Source organism: Tursiops truncatus, chromosome 15 (genome assembly GCF_011762595.2).
Source record: "Tursiops truncatus isolate mTurTru1 chromosome 15, mTurTru1.mat.Y, whole genome shotgun sequence".
In the NCBI taxonomy this organism is placed as follows: Eukaryota; Metazoa; Chordata; class Mammalia; order Artiodactyla; family Delphinidae; genus Tursiops; species Tursiops truncatus.
Genome location: NC_047048.1, coordinates 52,146,860 through 52,167,604, shown reverse-complemented (window position 1 = coordinate 52,167,604; position 20,745 = coordinate 52,146,860). Strand labels below are relative to the sequence as shown.

At 37.8% G+C, this 20,745-nt stretch overlaps 1 protein-coding gene across 1 annotated transcript in view; it reads right to left on the bottom strand.

The window, feature by feature from the left end:
* The window catches only part of TMX4 (thioredoxin related transmembrane protein 4), a 42,718-nt gene extending 23,109 nt beyond the window's left edge, over positions 1 to 19,609 (bottom strand). The window contains exons 1-4 of the mRNA XM_033841066.2: positions 19,281 to 19,609; positions 11,997 to 12,112; positions 2,970 to 3,015; positions 1,208 to 1,336 (exon numbers count right to left, since the gene is read on the bottom strand). Coding sequence (XP_033696957.1) covers positions 1,208 to 1,336; positions 2,970 to 3,015; positions 11,997 to 12,112; positions 19,281 to 19,465 — 476 coding nt within the window. The 5' untranslated portion in view covers positions 19,466 to 19,609. The remainder of the gene's footprint in view (positions 1 to 1,207; positions 1,337 to 2,969; positions 3,016 to 11,996; positions 12,113 to 19,280) is intronic.
* Between the last annotated feature and the right edge of the window lie 1,136 nt (positions 19,610 to 20,745).

Here is a 20,745-nt window from a genome sequence, read left to right as displayed (position 1 = left end):
GCTAACATCCCAGCTCCTCACTGGCCACAGGCCTGCATGATCTGCTTCCTGCCCTCCTCGCTTTCTCAGTCTACACTCCTCTCCCACCCTTTCACTGGCCACCTTTCTGCTCCTCAACACACGGAGCTCTTTCCGATTTGGGGCCTGTGCGGATGCTATGCCCATTCCTGGGAACGTTCCTTCCCTGCTCGTCACCTGGCTGGGCCATGCTGTCTTTAGATCTCACTTGCAGTCCTCCCCTCAGAGCAACCTCTCCTAGCCCCCATCTAATGTCTAATGCAGGGCCACACTCCCACAATTAGTCCCTGACTTAGTAAAGGTTTATTTTTTGTTTTTTTTCTGAACAGTCCTTATCTAGACTATGATTCTTTACATCCCTAGTTTTTTTCTTAATCTGTCTTACTTTAAGTCACCCGAGGAGAGCAGAGGGGTCACATCTGTCTTGTTCACTGCTGCACATCTAGCACTTGGAACAGTACCTGCATAAAATCAGTGCTCACATATTTGCAGAATGAAATGCCAGAGATGAGCTGCTTTTAGAATAAGCCATGTATTTCCTATAAATGCTACCAGATTACTTATTCCTGAAATATGGCATGATTTGACCCTATTTCAGCGGGGACATTCCTTACACTTATATATACTAATATAAAATTAATTACAAATATGACAATTCACTCAAAATTAAAACTGTGAAAACGTTATTATGGCTTGGCCTTATCTGTCTCACCAAGCATTATACAGTTTGCCATTATGGCCAAAAGTTACCCCAGCAGTATTCTGCTAGGCAGCCAAAGACACCATCAGTCTTATTTTCCACACGGATACATGAGCAATTCCTTCATGAACTATAATTCAAGAAACAGTTGCTCCTCTATCTTATGAATAATTTATACGGAAGGAAGGATGGTAAATGGTGTTCACCATATTTTGTAAAGAGAAAACAGGTGACATGGTGCAGAAGTTAGAGGAGAGGATTTCTGTAACCCACCTGAATCTGGGTACTTAATTCCCAGTATCCTAACAACCAGCTGAAACATATGTGGGTCACAAAACCAGAAACACAACATGGGCCAAGCATAGGCATGTGTAGTCTGGGTAACCAGAAGTGAATATGAAGAAAAATGTAGACTGTCAAGTTCTATGGGTTGTTAACTTGAGACCTTCTGTTCTATTAATAACACCTTGTCATTAAAAAACAAGTTACGTTAGAGAAGCCGGGGATTTCCAGCCAGTCAGAGGCTCAACTGATTGCCACTTCTTCTCTAAGATATAGTTCTGCAGGTCTTCATAGATTCCTGGGCCACGGTAACGGCGGAATATCCCATCCTTTGCACTGTAAATTATAAAAACAAATAGAAAATAAATCCATTAAAATATCAAGTATTACAGACAATGAAAATCAAAATAACTATTGGTTTTACATGTGAACTCCACTCTGAATTTTAACTTGGCTCAAATGAAGAAAAAGAAATGTTATAGTTAGGTATAAGTCAGAAAGCACGCATAAATACTTATCTAGTACAAATGAGGAATTCCAAAACAGAAAGTATTAAATATTCTATTTTATTACTGCACAATTTGTGACTATAAGCAGAGTCCTTGGCACTGTCTAATCTGCCAAGTTACTTTTTATTATTTTTGCAACCAATTATTCCGATTTTTCTCTTATAGCAGCAAAACAGCAATTGTTATCAAGTTTTAAAAAATTGTATCCAAATTTCCAAATCTATGTCATCCAAGTCCCTCCCCTGAAAATTAACAAAATGCCTCTTAGTCTCACATACGCCTTTCGTCTTCCCTCCCTCTCGCTTTCTTGCCAGTCAAGCTTCCTAGAGGAGGAGTCAACACTTGCCATTTTCTCCTCTTACATTACTCATTCAACACTCCTGCAGTCGGGGGTCCTGCGTCCATGACTCCATGGAAACTGCTCATATTAGAGGTCTCCAATGACTCTTAAGTGCCATATCCATGGAGCACTTTTCTGCCATTTTTCCTGGGTGGGTCATTGGCACTGTCCACTGCTGAGCCTCCCTTCCCTTGGCTTTTATGACATGAGCTCTCTGGACTTCTTCCTACTACTCTGTCCATCCCTTCTCATTTCCACACTCCCTGTTTCCCTTTGCAGATGTCCTAATGGTGGTCAACTCAGGTTCTATCCTTGACCTGCTTCTCTTCCCAATGTATCTATTTCTCATTGTCTATATTTCTACTGTTATCTAAACCCCAGTATGTATCTCTAGCCTAGATCTTTCTTAAGAGCTTTAGATCCTGAAATCAAGCTATCACCTAAACTTCCCCATTTGGAATTAGCATAAACCCTTCACATTATCTTCTCTATTCTGGCCTCTATCTTCCAAACTTCACCTTATTCTAACGGCTCCTCAAAGACTTTCACTAGTTAAGAATGGCCCATTGGTAAGTCATCACAGGCTCCTTCCTCCTTATGGCTAATCAATCACCAGTTCCAATGATCCCATCTCCTAAGTATCTCCGGAATCCATCCCTTTCTCCTTCCCCCCTCTCACTACCTAAGCCTCTCTGGCCCCATCACCCAGGATGATCCAGCTGTACCCTATGGGCCAGCCACAGAGAACTAGTTACAGTTCTCTGAAGGTTATCTCCTTTTCTCCTGGGCTTTTCCATGATACATCCTCTATCTGGAAAGGCCTTCTCTACCTTGCCTGCTTAACCTATTCCTTCCTATCTATTAAGAATCATCCCATCTTTTACATCATCAGAAAAATCTTCTTTGACCTCCTCACCTATTTGCTACCTGAAATTAGGTTCCTTTCTCTGTAGCACCCTGAGCATTCCTCTCTTCTAATCACTATCATTCAGTGCAGACCAGTCTTTCTCCCTTCAAATGCTAAGCTGCATGAGTGACGGTTATGGAAAACAACTTAGAATTCTGGTACACATCTACTGATTTCTAATCTTTGTAAAACCAGAAAATTATTTGAACTTACTGAAAAAATGCTGGGAGGGTAGTGACAAAGAAGCGGCCACTCAAACCTACAAGAAGCATAGACAAAAAGAGTTACAAGTCAAACTCAGACTAAACCAAGCATCTAACTTAAGGTGCAAGAACAAACAGCCTTGAGCTTGTTCTTACAACCACATTAGCAAAATCTTTCCCATTACTGAATCACATTTACTATTTTTTTAAAATAAATTTTTACCCATTTTTATTTACCTAATACTTTCTAGTCATGACATACAACTTGCTTATCTTTGATGTGTTAAACTAGATTTTTCTGGCTTGTGTAATACTTAGAATTATATGGTGGCTGAAAGGATAGGTTTTAGAGACATGCAATCTGGGTTAAACAACTAAATTCTCCATTTACTAGCTTTGTGTCCTTAGATAAATTACTTAACCTTTCTGAGTCTTGGCTACCTCATCTATAAAATGGGGATATAAAAGCCTAACTGAATTGTTCTGAAGTTATATTGGATCATTATATCAAGTGTGTAGCACATAGTAAAGGACTCAATAAATAATAATAGGTATTATTACATCAGTCATACATTTAAAAAATAATAAGGAATACAAAATAAGTTATGTATAATCTTTGCACATTTATAATATTTGCAAGTACTGTCAAGGGATTCTATATACATTAAATAGATTTTTTTCAATTTGTCTTGGCAAACCTTTACTAAACACTAACTACATATCAATTGTTATGCCAGGTACACCGTGAAGACAAAGATAAAGAAAACCCTTAGTCACTCAGCAAATATTTACTAAGCACCTTCTTTGTTCTGGGCACTGTGATAACTATTCAAGATATAGATAAACAAAAAATGCGTACAGTCTAGTGGCAGAGGGAAAAACTTAATCAAAATAATCACAACCATGACTACAAACAGAGATTGATGATATTAAGGGGCATGCAACAAAAACCTGAATGATATAGGAGTAATGAGCATAATGCTCTTTAAATGTTTACAAATAAATAATGTTTATGTGGGCACCAAAAGTGAGTAAGCCTGGTTCTGGCAAAGAGAAGCAAAGCTGAAGGCTATCTCTGGCCAGCATGGAAAAATGAGACATTATTTTCACCTTTCTCAAAACTTCTGCTTTTCCCATTGAAGAACAATCTGGACAAAATCAAATAGCTATTCAAATAAAGTGGCTCAAATTTTACATCTCTCCTGTCTCACCTGCAATTTGAAACACTGAAGCTTTACTTTTAATAACACGGGAAATTTGCTTATACCCATTCTATAAGTTAAGCCTATATTCAGTATAATAATTATTAATTAATGATGAGTCTTCCCAAAAAACAATTACTTTTTTTTTTCTGATATCAAACCAAGTAGACTCTAAAACATCCCTATGGCACTTAAAAGAAAAGATAGTATTCTGAAGGTAATAAAAATCAATTTACAAAAAGAAACATTTACTACATACACTTATCATTGTACATCTGGGGGGTAAAAAAAAAGGTTGTACTGGCAGTTGCAAAAACACATGTGACCTGAGAAGTCCACTGAGGATTTAACAAGCATGTTCACCTCTAACATTGTTTGGAAATACAGCCCAGCAGGGGAACAAGGGTATTTTTTAATAAATTTCCAATGCTAAATCACTAGGGGAAAAAGCATTGGTAATCCTAAACTATTATATGCTTTAAGCTTAAAATAATTACTGCAAACAGTTTCACCTCATTTCTCTCCTAGCTAGAGATTCTTATGACCATTCAAAAATTTTATCTAAGGAGTTACAGTATTAAGGAATTATGCTTTGTTTATATGGCCTTTTAAAGTAGAATGAACAAACAGCATCCCATCGCTACCTCAAGTTTCTATTTAGATTTTATTTTTATCAGAATAAATAGGATTTCTAATATATGTTAGGTATCACTGAAAGCAGTATTTTTAACTTGTTCCTTAAAATCCTTCATGTGATCTTGGTCATCATTGGCCATGGCAATAAATAAAAAATAAATACATCTTTTTTTTTTTTTTTTTTTTTTTTGTGGTACGCGGGCCTCTCTCACTGTTGTGGCCTCTCCCGTTGAGGAGCACAAGCTCTGGACGCGCAGGCTCAGCGGCCATGGCTCACGGGCCTAACCGCTCCGCAGCATGTGGGATCCTCCCAGACCGGGGCACGAACCCGGGGCACGAACCCTCCCAGACCGGGGCACGAACCCATGTCCCCTGCACCGGCAGGTGGTCTCTCAACCACTGTGCCACCAGGGAAGCCCAAAAATAAATCTTAAAAGTAGTTTATAAAACATTAACTTATACAAAATCTTAAAAGTAGTTCATAAAACGAAAAGACAACCCTCAGAATGGGAGAAAATATTTGCAAACGAGTCAACGGACAAAGGATTAATCTCCAAAACATACAAGCAGCTCATGCAGCTCAATATTAAAAAAACAAACAACCCAATCCAAAAATGGGCAGGAGACCTAAATAGGCATTTCTCCAAAGAAGACATACAGATGGCCAAGAGGCACATGAAAAGCTGCTCAACGTCATTAATTATTAGAGAAATGCAAATCAAAACTACAATGAGGTTAACACCTCACACCAGTTAGAATGGGAATCATCAGAAAATCTACAAACAACAAATGCTGGAGAGGATGTGGAGAGAAGGGAACCCTCTTGCACTGTTGGTGGGAATGTAAATTGATACAGCCACTATGGAGAACAGTATGGAGGTTCCTTAAAAAATGAAAAATAGAATTACCATATGACCCAGCAATCTCACTACTGGGCATATACACAGAGAAAACCATAACTCAAAAAGACACATGTACCCCAGTGTTCACTGCAGCACTATTTACAATAGCCAGGTCATGGAAGCAACCTAAATGCCCATTGACAGACGAATGGACAAAGAAGATGTGGTACATATATACAATGGAATATTACTCAGCTATAGAAAGGAACGAAATGGGTCATTTGTAGAGACATGGATGGACCTAGAGACTGTCATACAGAGAGAAGTAAGTCAGAAAGAGAAAAATATCATATATTAACGCATATATGTGGAATCTAGAAAAATGGTACAGATGAACCATTTGCAAGGCAGAAATAGAGACACAGATGTAGAGAACAAATGTATGGACACCAAAGAGGGAAACTGTGGGGCGGGGGTGGTGGTGGGATGAATTGGGAGATCAGGATTGACATATATACACTAATATGTATAAAATAGATAACTAATAAAAACCTGCTGTATAAAAAAAATAGTTCATAAAACACATTAAATTATACAATATGAATTTCCAGATTCATGAGCCAGCTTACCTGGGGTTAAACTCCACTTCTGCCTCTTAATAGTTTTTAATATGAGACAGTTAATTTAAACTCTCTGGGCTTCAGTTTTCTTATTATAAATGGGCATCACAATTTCTATCTTGCAGTATTGTAGTATTAAGTGATTTTATATTTATATAGCACATAGAAAACAGGGTCTGACATATAAGTACTTAATAAATGTTATTAATTTCTTTATTTAAATCTCTGATTCAAAGTTAGAATAAAATAAGAGGATGTAACAAACACTAGTTTAGTCTTAAGTGCTTTGGAAATTGTGCCTTATTTTGGATAACATAACTTAAAATTTTATAAATAAATGCACCCATGAAAATCAATGCGAAAATAAAAAAGAAACACAGTGATGGATGGTCTCTGAGATTTCTGCATCTTTCTCATTCAGGCTAGACGGTACAACAGCACACTTGTTCCCCAAATGGCTACATTAAAGGGTATAAGAAATTTATAGTTTTTGATATGAATGTCTTCTAATTTTTAATACTGATACTATGTAATGTTAAGGGAGACCTTCATCACCTGAAAAGTTAAACCATGACCACCTTGGAACACAGAAGCACCATGTGAGGTTGTGGGTTTATGATTTAAAAACAAGTATAGATCTTAAAGAATTATAACAGGGCAGCAGCTCATTTCAAGGTTTGTATAATGGTTCACTGACACAAACTTCAGAAAGTATGGAAGAAACAAGCACACCTCAAATACTTTAGGAGACATCCCAAAATTTCTACGGTACCTTTTATACTTTAAGGGTAACTTCCACTTTAAAATGAAGATTGCACTGCAGCATAAAATGACATTAATCCAAAATGCAGAAAAAATTTTAATTTCTTATTAGCAAGCTTATCTTAAACACATATAGCAAAAGAAAAAGAAGAATTAAAGATTAGAGAAATAAAATTTATGGCAGGGAACTAATTTCATATGCAAAAGCACAACAGAAATTATTTAAATTTAATATTAAGAAAATGGGGACAGCTACTAGCTTTTGTTCTATCATTTATTAGCTGTGTTATTTTAGGCATGTTACTTAACCTCTCTGAGCCTCAGTTTTATGAGTAATAATATATAAATAGTTTGTTCTTCCTAGGATTGTAATGAAGCTAAAATGTATGTAAGTGCTTAACACAATTACAGGCTGAAGTAAATGCTACTAAATGTTAGTTTTTTTTTATTAATTTTTATTAGAGTATGGTTGCTTTACAATGCTGTGTTAGCCTACATTGCAGAACAAAATGAATCAGCCATACACATACAGATATCCCCTCCCTTTCATACTTCCCTCCCATTTAGGTTACCACCAGGCATTAGGCAGAGTTCCCTGTGCTTTACAGTACGTTCCCAGCAGTTGTCTATTTTATACATAGTATCAATAACACATATGTGTCAATCCCAGTCTCCCAATTCCTCCCTCCCCACCCCTTTCCCCCTTGGTATCCATACATTTGTTCTCTACGTCTGTGTCTCTATTTCTGCCTTGCAAATAAGATCATCTATACCATTTTTCTAGATTCCACATGTATGAGTTACTATACGATACTCGCTTTTCTCTTTCTGACTTACTTCACTCTGTATAACACTCTCTAGGTACATCCACGTCTCTACAAATGACCCAATTTCATTCCTTTTTATGGCTGCGTAATATTCCACAGTTAGTTATTATCACCAAAGAGAGAAGTAGAAGGAAAACAATTTAAAAAAAAAAGTAAAACTAATCTTACCTTTGAAATTGAAATAAAGTTGTCAGTAAAAATAGAATACAAAAGACTAAGTTTTACAATTATAAAATTAAAATATCAACACTAACTAAAGTACAGTAAACTAAATTGTCTTCTATAATAAATTAGTGGCTTTAAAGACAGCACTTATTCTTGACCATGGTAAGGGTCTGGTTTACCTCTCATCTAGTGCAACAGCCATGGGTGTTCTGAGCAGCTGCTCTTTTCCTGTCCTGGACAACTAAGCTCATCCGCATGGAACAGAAGGTTCAAGTATATACTCATTAAATTTAATTTTCCAAAGTCAACTCAACTGAAACATCATCTGGCCTATGCAGTATTAAACAGGCCATATAATGCAATCTAATCTAAGGCCTGTGCTCTCCTTGACTTCTACATCTCAGCTGTAAAAATGCAGTGTCTTTATAATCCTGAAATCTTATTTTCTATTTCAAATACCTAAAAAATCTCTTATTAGATATACCAATGGAAGAGTTACAGGCATAACTGAAGAGTATGCATTAACACCTCAAAAATTCTTGCTTTCCCTTCTTTTTAAAAAAGAAATGAAATTATCCCTAACTAGCACTCCTGTGCACAGCAGCCCTGATGAAAGATACAGTAATGCAGATCTGTACCCAAATATCAATCTGTATACAGAAATATCTAGTAAAGAGGTCAGCCCTGGGGAAAATAATATCATTTTGACGGCTTCCCACTCATTCAGGAGGTAAGATTTTGTAAAAATGAAGTAAATACTTAAATAGCTTCCAAGAATAGGGACAAGCTGCCCCAGAGGTTTGCCACATAAGGCATGTTCTCTTCATTCAGCTTTCAGGACCCCATACTTCTCCATCTCCTTCCTGCTTCACTGGCTTCTCCTTTTCTGCTGCTGGAACTTCTTTTCTTCTAAATGTTGTAATGCCCCAGTTCTCAATCCACAGAACACTTCTCTGCACACACTCCCTAGGTAATCTCAATTCGTCCCTTTGCTTCAAATACCATCTACACTGATGATCCTTAAATGTCTATCTCTAGCTCACCTCTATTTGGATTTCTATGAAACATCTCCAAATTAAACCCTGTCCCAAACCTGATCCTCCTTCAGTCTCCTCCATCTTCTTTCCTCTCACCAAGTGCTACAACCAATCTACTGGGAAATCCTTTAGGATATTCCACCCAAATGCTGTATCTCCAATCCAGTCACTTACCACTGCTGCTACTAGTGCAAGCCACCATCCTCTCCACTCTGGGCTATTGCATTAACCTCTGAACTTCTCTTCTTGCTTACACTTCCGACCTCCTACAGACAATTTTTCACATAGCCAAATGAATACTTATAAAACATGAATCAAATCATGTCACTCCCGTGCTCAAAACCTTCCAGTAGCTTCCTTTCTATCATACTTGGTATAAAACCTAAACTCCTTGCCATGGCCAACAACAGCCTAAATGGTCTGGTCCCTAGCTCCTTCTCCAGTCCCATTTGTCTCAAGGACCCCACTGGCTACCATATTGTTTCTCAAATAAGCCAATTACTCCTACCTGCACATGCTGTTTGCTCTGCCTGGAATGCTCCTCCCCTAAACCTTGTTGAAATTCATTTCCTTAATTTGTCAAGACCTACAGTCAAACAGCCCTTCCCTGGACATCCTATTAAAATAGTGGCTCCCACCATTTTCTACATTTTTACCCTGCTTTCTTTTTCATCATAGCCCTTACTACCACCAGACATTATTTCCCAGTTTTCTTTTGTGATTGTTTATCCCCTTCACTAGAATGTAAGTTCAATGAGGAGCCAGGTCTTTTCTTCCTTATTCACCTGCACCATTATTTACCTGCATCATTCGTCTGTATCACTGCTATCCAGAACAGGGTCTGGTGCATGGTATCAACTCAAAAATTGGTTGCATAAACATATTATTTCTAAATGCTATTAAAATATTATTTGAAAGCATTAGGTTTGTAATTTAAAGTAAAATTATAAACATGAAATAGTTTTATAAACATAAAATAATCTAAAGTGAAATATTCTCTAGGCCACTCAGTCACGTGTGTAGAATTCTGGCTCCCAATTTTTACTTATCAGTTACAGGTTTTCAGTTGTTACCATTTAAAAGAATTCTAGAGCCTCTACTTTAAAAATACTAAGACACAAAACAACCACATTTTGTGTTTTGAACTTTGTTTCTTCACTAGTTTCATAGGACATCAGACCAAAGACTTTTTTTCTTCTTCTTTGAAGAGGTTTTACACTTATATAAATACTATGAGTCAATGATAAATTTGCTTTTAATATATTTTGTCATAATCAATTTCTCTTACTTCATTATCGAAAAAGCATTTCATCCATTCACAATGGAAAAACAGTTTATAAGTCTACATTTTAGGAGGAAAGACAGTATTCAGTTAGACTTTAGATCTGTGAATCCATCACAAAGCTAACTGTTTAATTCGTTTAATTCAAATCATGCTGTGAATTCACAGCAGGTATGCCAAAAGGCTGAAATGGGAATAGGCCGGCTGCATGTCTAAGAAACTCATCATAAAATGTGTCTGGTGCCCACAAATTAACAAGGACTCAAACTATTAAAAACACAAAAACAAGTTTACCACAGATATGTCATTGCAATGATTTGACCTCCATGCAGGAAAACTAATAGCCCAAATCATGAACTAATAACTATAACTGTCCATCTCTAAATAGCAGAGAGGCAGAAGTGGTTTTGTTTTAAATGCTTAAAAAGATTGAGGCTTGAGGACTCATGGCCTGTAGCAGAAATCTCTCTCCATGGGTTTGTCAACACATAGATCTTAACGGACACCATTCATTTTGTTGTCCCAGTAACTGGTAATTCATTATTTTGTGTTTATTGAACTCAGTTATTACAGAGAAGGAATAGCTACATTTCCACACCTACCATCTTTTTCCCCCTTGTGAAAGGATGCAATAGGTAGAAATTAAATATAGATAGGAAAACAATTACTTATAAAGTTTTAAAATAGTCAAATTTGAGATTTAAATCATAAAAACCCAACTTTTCTCAATTTATATATAATACACAAAGTTACATAAAGTTATTTTTAAACTATAAATACAAATTTACTGTGTGTATCTTTTCAGAATTAAAGTCTCCTTTATCTCCCTCTTTTGAAAAATTATATCATTAACAACTAATAAATGTAGATGGTGACAGAATTAGAAATTTACCATTCTGTAGCTCTTAATAAAATATTTGATTCAGGTAAGATCATTACAGATCTTAAAAGCCTAAAGTATCACCCCACAGATTACTTTCCAGCTACAAAGTGGGGTCTTTTCTTTACAACTGAGATGTTTAGTGTCATCACCTTAACCAAATGCTCAAATTCAACATCACTAATAGTGACAGTACATGTCTTACGACGGGATACAATATAAAGTCACAGCATCACCTTTCCATAAATGTCTAATCCAAATTATGCATTTACACTGAAGTTCAAGTTTACAGAAAATATAAGAACAAGTTAAATGTCACCATAAGGAAACATCTAGGCAAATCCTTGGCCTGTTCTCTTCAGAATATCAATGGCATAGAAAGAATGGAAGACTATTCTAGATTGACAGAGACTAAGAACACATAACAACCAAATGTAATTGGTGAACCATGATTGGATCCTGGTTTAAAAAACTATAAAAAGTCATGTGGGAAATAATTAGGGAGATTTTAATATGCTGAAGTATTGAAGAGTGAAGTCTCATGATGTCTGCAACTTATTTTCAAATGACTTAGCAAAAAAATAATAAAAATATAAATATATATACATATGTATGTGTAAATACAAAGACAGACAGATGGCAGATATGCTAAAATATTATCTTGATTTTAGGTGGTCAGTTCATGGGTAATCAATATTCTGGTCTTCCAACTTTTCTGAATGCTTGAAAAAATTAAAATTAAAAGCAACTAACTTTTGCATTTAATGTTCAACATTTACAGTACCTGGTTCTTGAATGACATCTACCTTCCCCACACTGATCTGAAGTATTTCACCATTCTTTGCAAAAGTCTCCCATTCGGAATCAGTCTGCTGACAGGATGGACACCAAGGGGCATAACTATAAAAGAATAATAGCTAATCAATATACATACATGAAAAATATCTGTAAAATAAAATAGAGAAATAGAGTATTTAAATTGACAAAATAAATTCTTAACTAAAGGGAGACACAAAAGCAAGTTTTCCCAAAGTCATTAGACAAAGAAAAACAGAAGCACATTTCCCTCCTAGAATTTAATATAAATATTATGAATATATAATATTTATATTTATATATTATTTATATATTATATTATTTATATATTATAAATACATATTATATTATAATATTATTATATTATTTATATAAGTATATAATATTTATATATATATTCCAGGAGGAATATCAATCCCCTGGGAAAAAATTAGCCAAAGTTTTAAGATTTTTCACAAATTACTATAATACTTAAAGTATTTTATTTCAATGTTATTGCTACAATCAACCCAAATTTTATCACTTTCCAGATAGTTTTTGATATTTGAGGGTGAACACTGTTTTGAAAGTGCTACTAAAGGAGAACAATTTTCATAAGGGTGCTCCTAAACTAGCCAAACCAGTTTCAAATCCATCAAAGCTACAAATCTGATGAGCAAAGACCACAAGATCTGCTAGTGGGTCCTCAAGAATGTGTGTCATTTCCAAAGATCTGTGGCAGTTCTGAACCATTTCGAGAAAGAAAGCAGAAGCTATAGGCTAAACCAACTCTACCTGACACTTAAGAATTAGAAGAACCTGTGTCTTCAATCAGAACTCTGCTTTTTACATTAATTTTTTTCATTCAATAAACATGAACTGAGCACCAACCAAGAAGCTGAGGCTATAGCTGTGAACAAGACAGATGTGCCTCCTCTCCTTAGGGAGTATACAGTCCAAAGAGGTAATTACAAACCAGGTGGCAAATGTGAGTATAGAAAAGATGGTATAGAGACACTCAGGCGCTGGGTGATCTCAGAAGGGCCCAAAGAGAAAGAAGCAACTGTGCTAAGATCTAAAGGAGGAGTAACAGTCAGAGAGGGATCAAGGAATGTTCTAATCTAAGCAGAGAGAACAATGTGTGTGAAGGTGCAGAGTACTGAGCATTTAACTAAAGTTGTATAAAGAGTTAGCACTCTATTTGAAGCTCCATGGTTAGCCCTAAAGAGGTAAGAGAATTCTGATCAGATTCACATTTTGTAAAATGCACCCAGCAGTTCTGTGGATAATGGATCAGGGAAGAATATGATGGAAGCAAAGAGAAGAGGTAGAAGGCTGGCCCTCTCTAGCTCTATCTTTAAAAAAGACTAGTATAGGGGTTCCCTGGTGGTGCAGTGGTTGAGAGTCTGCCTGCCGATGCAGGGGACACAGGTTCATGCCCCGGTCCGGGAAGATCCCACATGCCATGGAGCGGCTGGGCCCGTGAGCCATGGCCGCTGAGCCTGCACGTCCGGAGCCTGTGCTCTGCAATGGGAGAGGCCACAACAGTGAGAGGCCCGCGTGCCGCAAAAAAAAAAAAAAAAAAAAAAAAGACTAGTATAGCCAATTCCAAGATCATTCTAAAAGGTCATTAATCTTCCCATTATAGCTCACTGTCCAATCCCTGAGGTCCAGGAGACATGGACCAGAGAACATGGTCCAAGAACAATCTGCTGACATGACATCTTTGAATGTGGATTTTTCTATAAACACTGTATACCTACACTTCCAAGGCAAAGTACATCCTGGTATACAGTAAGTGCTCAATAACTGTTTGCAGAATACATAAGTGAACAAACTTTAAAGAAAATTATATTCTTCATCTGAGAAAATAGTTGTTTTCTACATATTTTCTAAATATCCAAATGGCAGATGAGACTGGGGCAAGCAGTTGGTAAACTCTAGGGAAAAAAGGAACATTTTATTATTAAGTACATTTCAACAGGCATTTCAATATATTGGATAAGAGTTCTGCCAGAGGCATCAGAGAGACCAATTACAAATTAACCATGTGTCTTTGAGCAAGTTAATAATCCCTCCATGCCTCAGCTTTCTCAACTATAAAATGGGATAATAACAGCAGCTACCTTAGAAGGTTATTGAAAGATTAGATGACACATGTAAAGCAGGCACATATTAAGAAAATCATTAATGTAAATGACATTTGTAATATACGCCTGGTTTCAGAGACATTTTTATGATGCGTTAGCTCATCTGAACCTTATGGCCTCACTGTTGTAAGGCAACAAGGCAGATTCAGAGAGACTTGCTGACAGTCACCTCAGACCACACAGAGCAGGAACACAGATGGAGGTATTTGTGTGATAAAAATGTCCAAGGAAAATAAGATCCAACAGAGAAAGACAGAGAGACAGACAGTAGGAATAAGAAAGACATTACCAAAAGAAAGGAAGAAAGTTTGAGGTACAGTTTAATTAACTTCTGATCCTCTTTGCTTTGTTTCCCTAGAACAGTTTCTGCATACAACTGTTTCTGCATACAACATATTTGCTGTATCAGTAATGATTAAATCATGCAAATTTCATCATTTTAAAAAATCCTAGTCCCTAATCTCTAGACAGACTATTATATAAATAGAGATTTTGGTGAAACTGACCCTCAAAATATACAAATGCCACTGAGGTAATTTTAGATATTCCATTTTCTTTGTCGCTGTTACCCACTGGTCTGTGGCACTGTTAATGCCATTATTGCTAAGATTTAATCAGAGTTTATTGTGCTGGAATGTACCAAGGTCATCCATTAACCTAGTGTGTTCTTTTGGTGACGGAGATAAAGCAGCCCTGAGTCTCAGAAGTGGGAACTGGTCCACTGTTGTTGCAACTTTTTAAACTATTAGTATTCTTTTGTATCTAAAAGATAGTCATTTAAGATCTACCATGACACCTGCTAGAGAAATTTCACTAGAATGAACACTCCATGAAGGCAGTGACTGGTGCATTGCTTGTACCTAGAACAGAGCCTGGCACATTCTAGGTCACAGTAACTATTTATTACATCAATGAACAAAGGGGAGGTGATAGTGATTATCCTTAGTACCTAAGAAAATATATACAGCTGTTTCCTTCAGTGATATACTAGCTCGTTATTAAAGAACAATTAAAGTCTATTATTCATTCATTCACTGAGTCAAAAAGTATTTATTGAACACCTAGAACTTGACAGTTATTAAGGTTCTGTAAACAGGAGGAGGAAAAACTTTGTTCCTCTACTTAAAAGCTTATCATCTAGAGGAGGAGTAAGACAAAAACCAAGTACAAAAACATATAAATTGATTATAAGTTGTGATAAGGTCATGCTAGATACAAATAAGAAAGAATTTTCCTGGGTGGTTTGGGTACAGAGAAGGCAGGGCACCTGTATGAATGGTAAGGAGTGTCAGGAATGAACTCAAAGCGATGTTCTTAGTTTGCAGAAATTACAGAGATGCTAAGTCATGGGTGGACCTCTGAATCCCATAGGGAAAAGGCCTCCTCTTATATGGGTCAGGGTGCAGGCCAGCTGAAAGCATAAGCATGAGTCAGCCAGGCTCTGTGCCTTCCTCCAGGCTCCCCCACTATACAACTACTCTCCTCAGCTTGCACTGGGGATTGCAAAGCTCAGGCCAGCATTCTAGTTCTGGCCTTGCCCACCACTTACTAAGGATATGGGTTAAACCTTTAACCTCCCAAGTTTTCGTCTCCTTTAGTTAATGAGAATGAGAATAATGATCCTGCACCAGATTTCTGGGATGCTCAAATTCTGAAAGAGGGCATTCTGAATTGCTTACACTGATGTTAGCAATGTAACTATTTACTGTGATGATGATGACGATGGAGAAGATGTGGATGATTACCCTTTGTGGAAACAATGTGAAATCAAATACTTCTATGTTAGCCTATAAGCTCCTCTTTTGCATGCTTTTAAATTACCCATAAAAGTACCTAAGGCAGTGGTTTCCAGTCAGAGGCATTTGGAAGTGTGTATAGGGGATGGAGGTTTAAATATTTTTGATGTCACATGGCTACTAGAATGTTATGGGCAGGGGCCAGGGATGCCAAAGGTTCTGCAATGTGTGAGCCATCCCCACATATCAAAGAACTGTCCAACTCAAAATGGTAATAGTACCCTGGTGAGAACCACTGAGAAATGCTCAAGAGAGAGGAAGCATTCAACAAACATTTGCTAAATAAACAAATGCTACCTATGCTACTTATTTCCTTCACAGCCCAGCAGACATGCCAGTCCCTTGAGATCAAGAAATGTAATTTATTCACCTTCATCCTCCCAAGTCCCCAACCCTGAACCTGACACATAACAAGCATTTAATGACTATCTCTTATACATTCAATCAATAAATCACCACTATCGATGAAACTGCAAGAAATTATAACTATTTGATATGGGCAAGTTAAGGCAATGATGTTCTCTCCAAGTATAAGAAGGATACTAGAAAAACAACACTAAAACCAAGAGGTCCTAGGGAAATACATGAGGCTTTTCTCCATCACCAGATGACTAGTTTCAATTTTGAAACATGATCATCCCAAGAACAAAGTCAGAAAAAGTATTGCTTTATAAAGATTTCTATGCCTTAGAGATAAATATTTTAGATATTTTAACCCAAAGACATATTTTTCCTCTAGATATCAGTTTAAAGTATGTGGGTCAAAATTAAGCTTTGTAGATATCTACTTATAGACTTGGGGTAAAAAAGCCACCAGAACAGCATTATATTGTATATTTTTGTGTTTCAAAAGAACAAAAGTAGTATTCTCAAGCACTGATATGATGGGAACCAAGCAAGTGTTGGTTCAAAATAAATTATTGATACCAATCTAACCAGGAATTGTATTATAGGAACTTTGTACGAAGTGGGATCAAAAAGAAAAAGTCCCCAGAGGAGAGGTAGCATATAAACAAATGAACAAGTAAAGAACTGTCATTCAAAGTAATGTTAAAATTTTAATATTATCAGAAAGCCTCCTAACTTGCTTCTTTTGAGAAGTTAAATATATCATCACCTGTGGATCCCTAAAAATCTCCATTTATTATGACCAGTTCATCTGAACAAAGTACTAACATGGGAGCAAGTATTAACACATTTTGTTTTTCTCTTATAGACACCAGAAAAAAAAAATCTGATAACTTACTGGATGTTTGAAAGAATTTCTAGAAATTTATAGTAGGCTTATAGTGGTACTGAAGATATAAATTTTATTTTTTTTAAGTGTTGGATTTTGTCAAAGGGATGAGGAATATCACAAACAGCCACAATTTTCTTCAGGACGAGCACTTAGCTTCTGGAATTTGGAGGTAATGGTTCTTTCCTTTCTAGCTGCACTTCATTCATATCAACCTATTCTGAAGTGTACTCGATGAAAAGAGAACTTCTAAGAAGATCTCAAGTGTCTACACAGCTTACTTTCGGTTACAAGTATCATCCTGAACCAGAGCCCAAACATAACTCCATACAATGGACACATAGCAAGCTTACAACAATTGATTACTACACCTCAGCTTGTACACTTATGAAGTAAAATTTGAACCATCAACATAGCCATAAGAGTTGTTGGCTGTTGCTTGTTTATAATCTTAACTTGGCTTACACTTACCTGAGCTTTAGTGTTCTTAGTTTTTACTTAAAAAAAGAAAAATAAGAACATAGCTACTCCAAAAGGAACTATAAAGGAGTTGAGGCCATTAAACATAACAAGTCTTTTCTGCTTTGACCTTCATCATGCACATACACAAACTCAGTTTTAATCAGAAAACTGACATCTAGAAAACCTCCATTGTACAAGCACCTACTTAAAAAACAACTTTCTGTACTACTAGCTGATAAAACAATCTCTCTAAAACTCTTGCAACTATTACAAACATGACAGTCCTGTCATGCTTACTTTAAAATTTTCTCTCTTAAATAGAAAATGACCTCAACTCTATTCAAAGTAGTTAATTGGTTAATTTTAATCAGTGCTTCATGTCTACAGATCTCTTTAATAATTTCATTGATTTATTATGATACCAAAGGCATTTTACTTTGAAGTCTAAAATATCCCCTGCTTTGTGACCAAAAGGTAAATACCTGTTTGAAACAGTACTGTGCATTATGTTCTTTGAACAATGTCATCTACTAAGTGACTTACAACTTTTGGGCCTGAGGTTTTCAGTCTATAGAATAATCTGTTTGCAATCTAAATTCAAAGAATCAAAATTTAGTCTTAAGACAAATGAAGGAAAATTTCAATTCTGTGAAAGTCTGTGTCCTCAACGTAAAATTAGTTAAGAGATGTTAGCAATCAAGTATGTGTATCATCTGAAAACCACAGGCTAAGGAGATGTGGTCTCGGTGATTATTTCTTCAGCCATTCTCCATTTTCCTTACAAGCCCCCCACGATGGTCTCTCTAGCCTATTGAGACATCTGCCCACTGCCTATTTCAAGCCGTCTTTCGAATGGTTACTTCCTTCCTAAATTTTAAACTATAATGAATAAATCTTCCCTGCTCCTAACTCAAAACTGCATTTTCCCACCTCTCCTCAAGCCAAGGCACTATCCAATATGTACCTTTTATTGTTCAAAAGGGGCAATTTATTAATATCCTTTTCTTTAAGACACTAGCACAATTAAGTTATGATACCTACCCAGAAATCTCTACCTCTAAAAACTATAGCAAATATCAACATTTATTTGCAAACTTGTTTTAAAGCTTCAAAGGCACCCACTTTTCCGTTTATCTTCCACAAGGACATCGGGTCTTCAAAATGAAGACTGAGATACTTTGTACAGACTGGTCTGCCCTTCACCATGCTGCAATTATTCATTCAACAAGTACCTTGCCTAGTCAGTGCTACGTTATTTGTTCCGTACAGAAGCGTCACTGAATGACAGCCCTTTCCCCTCTACATACACTTTTATCAAAAGCTAGAGACTTTCTTGCAGATTTCTCTGTTCTCCTTCCTCCCCTTGGTAAACCGCTCATCCACCCCATCCCTAAAACACTTCCTCTCAAAATAGGTAACTAGTCAGGCAGGAGAGGATGCGCTACACCCGCAGCCCTCAACGCGGAGGGCCGGGCGCGCATGCGCAGCGTCGGGGGCCTGGCCCAGCTCTGCAGGTCGCTGGCTGGGCGGGTCCCGGCCCGAGGTCTAGCCCAGTAGGCACTGCGGTAGTGGGAGAGGGCGGCAGCCGCGAAGGCCGTGTGGCGAGCGGGGCGGGCGGGCACACTCACAATTTCAGCATCCACTCGCCCTCCAACACCAGCGTCCAGTTGGAGGCTGTCATGGGCCGCACCAGGCTCCGCTCCTGCGGCAGCACGGCCTGCTCCGGGCCGGCCTCCGCCTCCGCAGCTGCCGCCGCCGCGACCCAGGCGACCAGGAGCGCCGTGAGCAGCGAGCCACGGCGACCGCCCTCCATGTCTGGACGCGGAGCGAGGCACCTCGGCAGGGTCTGGGGCAGAGGGTAGGGCCGGCCTACGGGCCGGGCCTTCCCAAGTAGTGCGAGCAAAAACCGGGCCGCCCCACCTCCGCCCTACCGCGCCGACCAGCCCAGCTCGAGAATGGGATGGCAGTCACCGCCTCTTATCGGCCCGGGCCGCGGAGGCCACGCCCCCTCCCGCCTCGACTCGCTGTTGCCCGGGGCGTCGGTTGCCTTGGCAACGGCCGCCCTCCCCCTCCTGACCGCTGCGTTGAAAATAAACAGATGAGCCGTTGTTGCTTAACTGAGAACCTGCCCGGCGTGTGCCTGGGCTCCAGTAAGGGGTGCGGGGGGGGGGGGGGGGGAATGGCGGTTGGTGCGTGTGGCTTTTTCTAAAGAGAAACGTCTCCAGTAACAAAAAAATGCATCACCTCTTCAATGGTAGCGAAAATAACAGCAATGGACTACAAGTAAACTGCTGAATGGAAAAACAAAAGGACATGTTGGGCATCTCTTACTGAATGGGAGAGGAAATTTTAAGTACTCTTTGCCTGTGTATAATGAAGTAGCACTGCCTAATTGGAGATAATGAAACTAGACCATGCAATTCTATTTTTTACAAAAATAATGTTAATTTCACAAAAAAACGTTTAAAACATGGGTACTAACAGATAAAATGAGTCAATAAGAATAGTGCCAGTTGCGATTAAATGACTTCTCGCTTCTCTTGGCTACACTTTTGTTAGATCTAAAATGAGAATGGCCTTAAATGATTTCCACATCTCTTTCCAGATACCCATTCGATGCATCTGTACCTTGAGATCACTACACCCTTAGTATGTAAGACTGAATTAAAATCAGAGGTCGGGTGTGCTGTTTCAAAGTGTTGCTTTACAAGAATTCATTAGATGTGAAAAGCATAAAACTGGGTAGTGTGGTCAATATATCATGAAAAAGTGTGATTTCTGTCCTGGGCAGAAATCAAATCAACAAAGACAGCTATGCAACTAAGAGTATTGCAGGGCACATGAGATCAATCTCCAATCAGTACTTACAGGTGACAAAGATGAATTTTGCCAGCAGAGATGATCATACCTGAATTAGGTGTTAATTAGTTGTTGCTCAATTCTGTGTGGAGCCAGCCCTTACCTGTAAGACCCAAATTTACAAACCACTGTAAACTTGGAAAGTGGCCTTGCAATAAATGTTACCAAAAGTCAGTTATTTTATACAGATCAGTCCTATAAACTCAGTGGGAAATATTTTATTTTGTTTTTAGG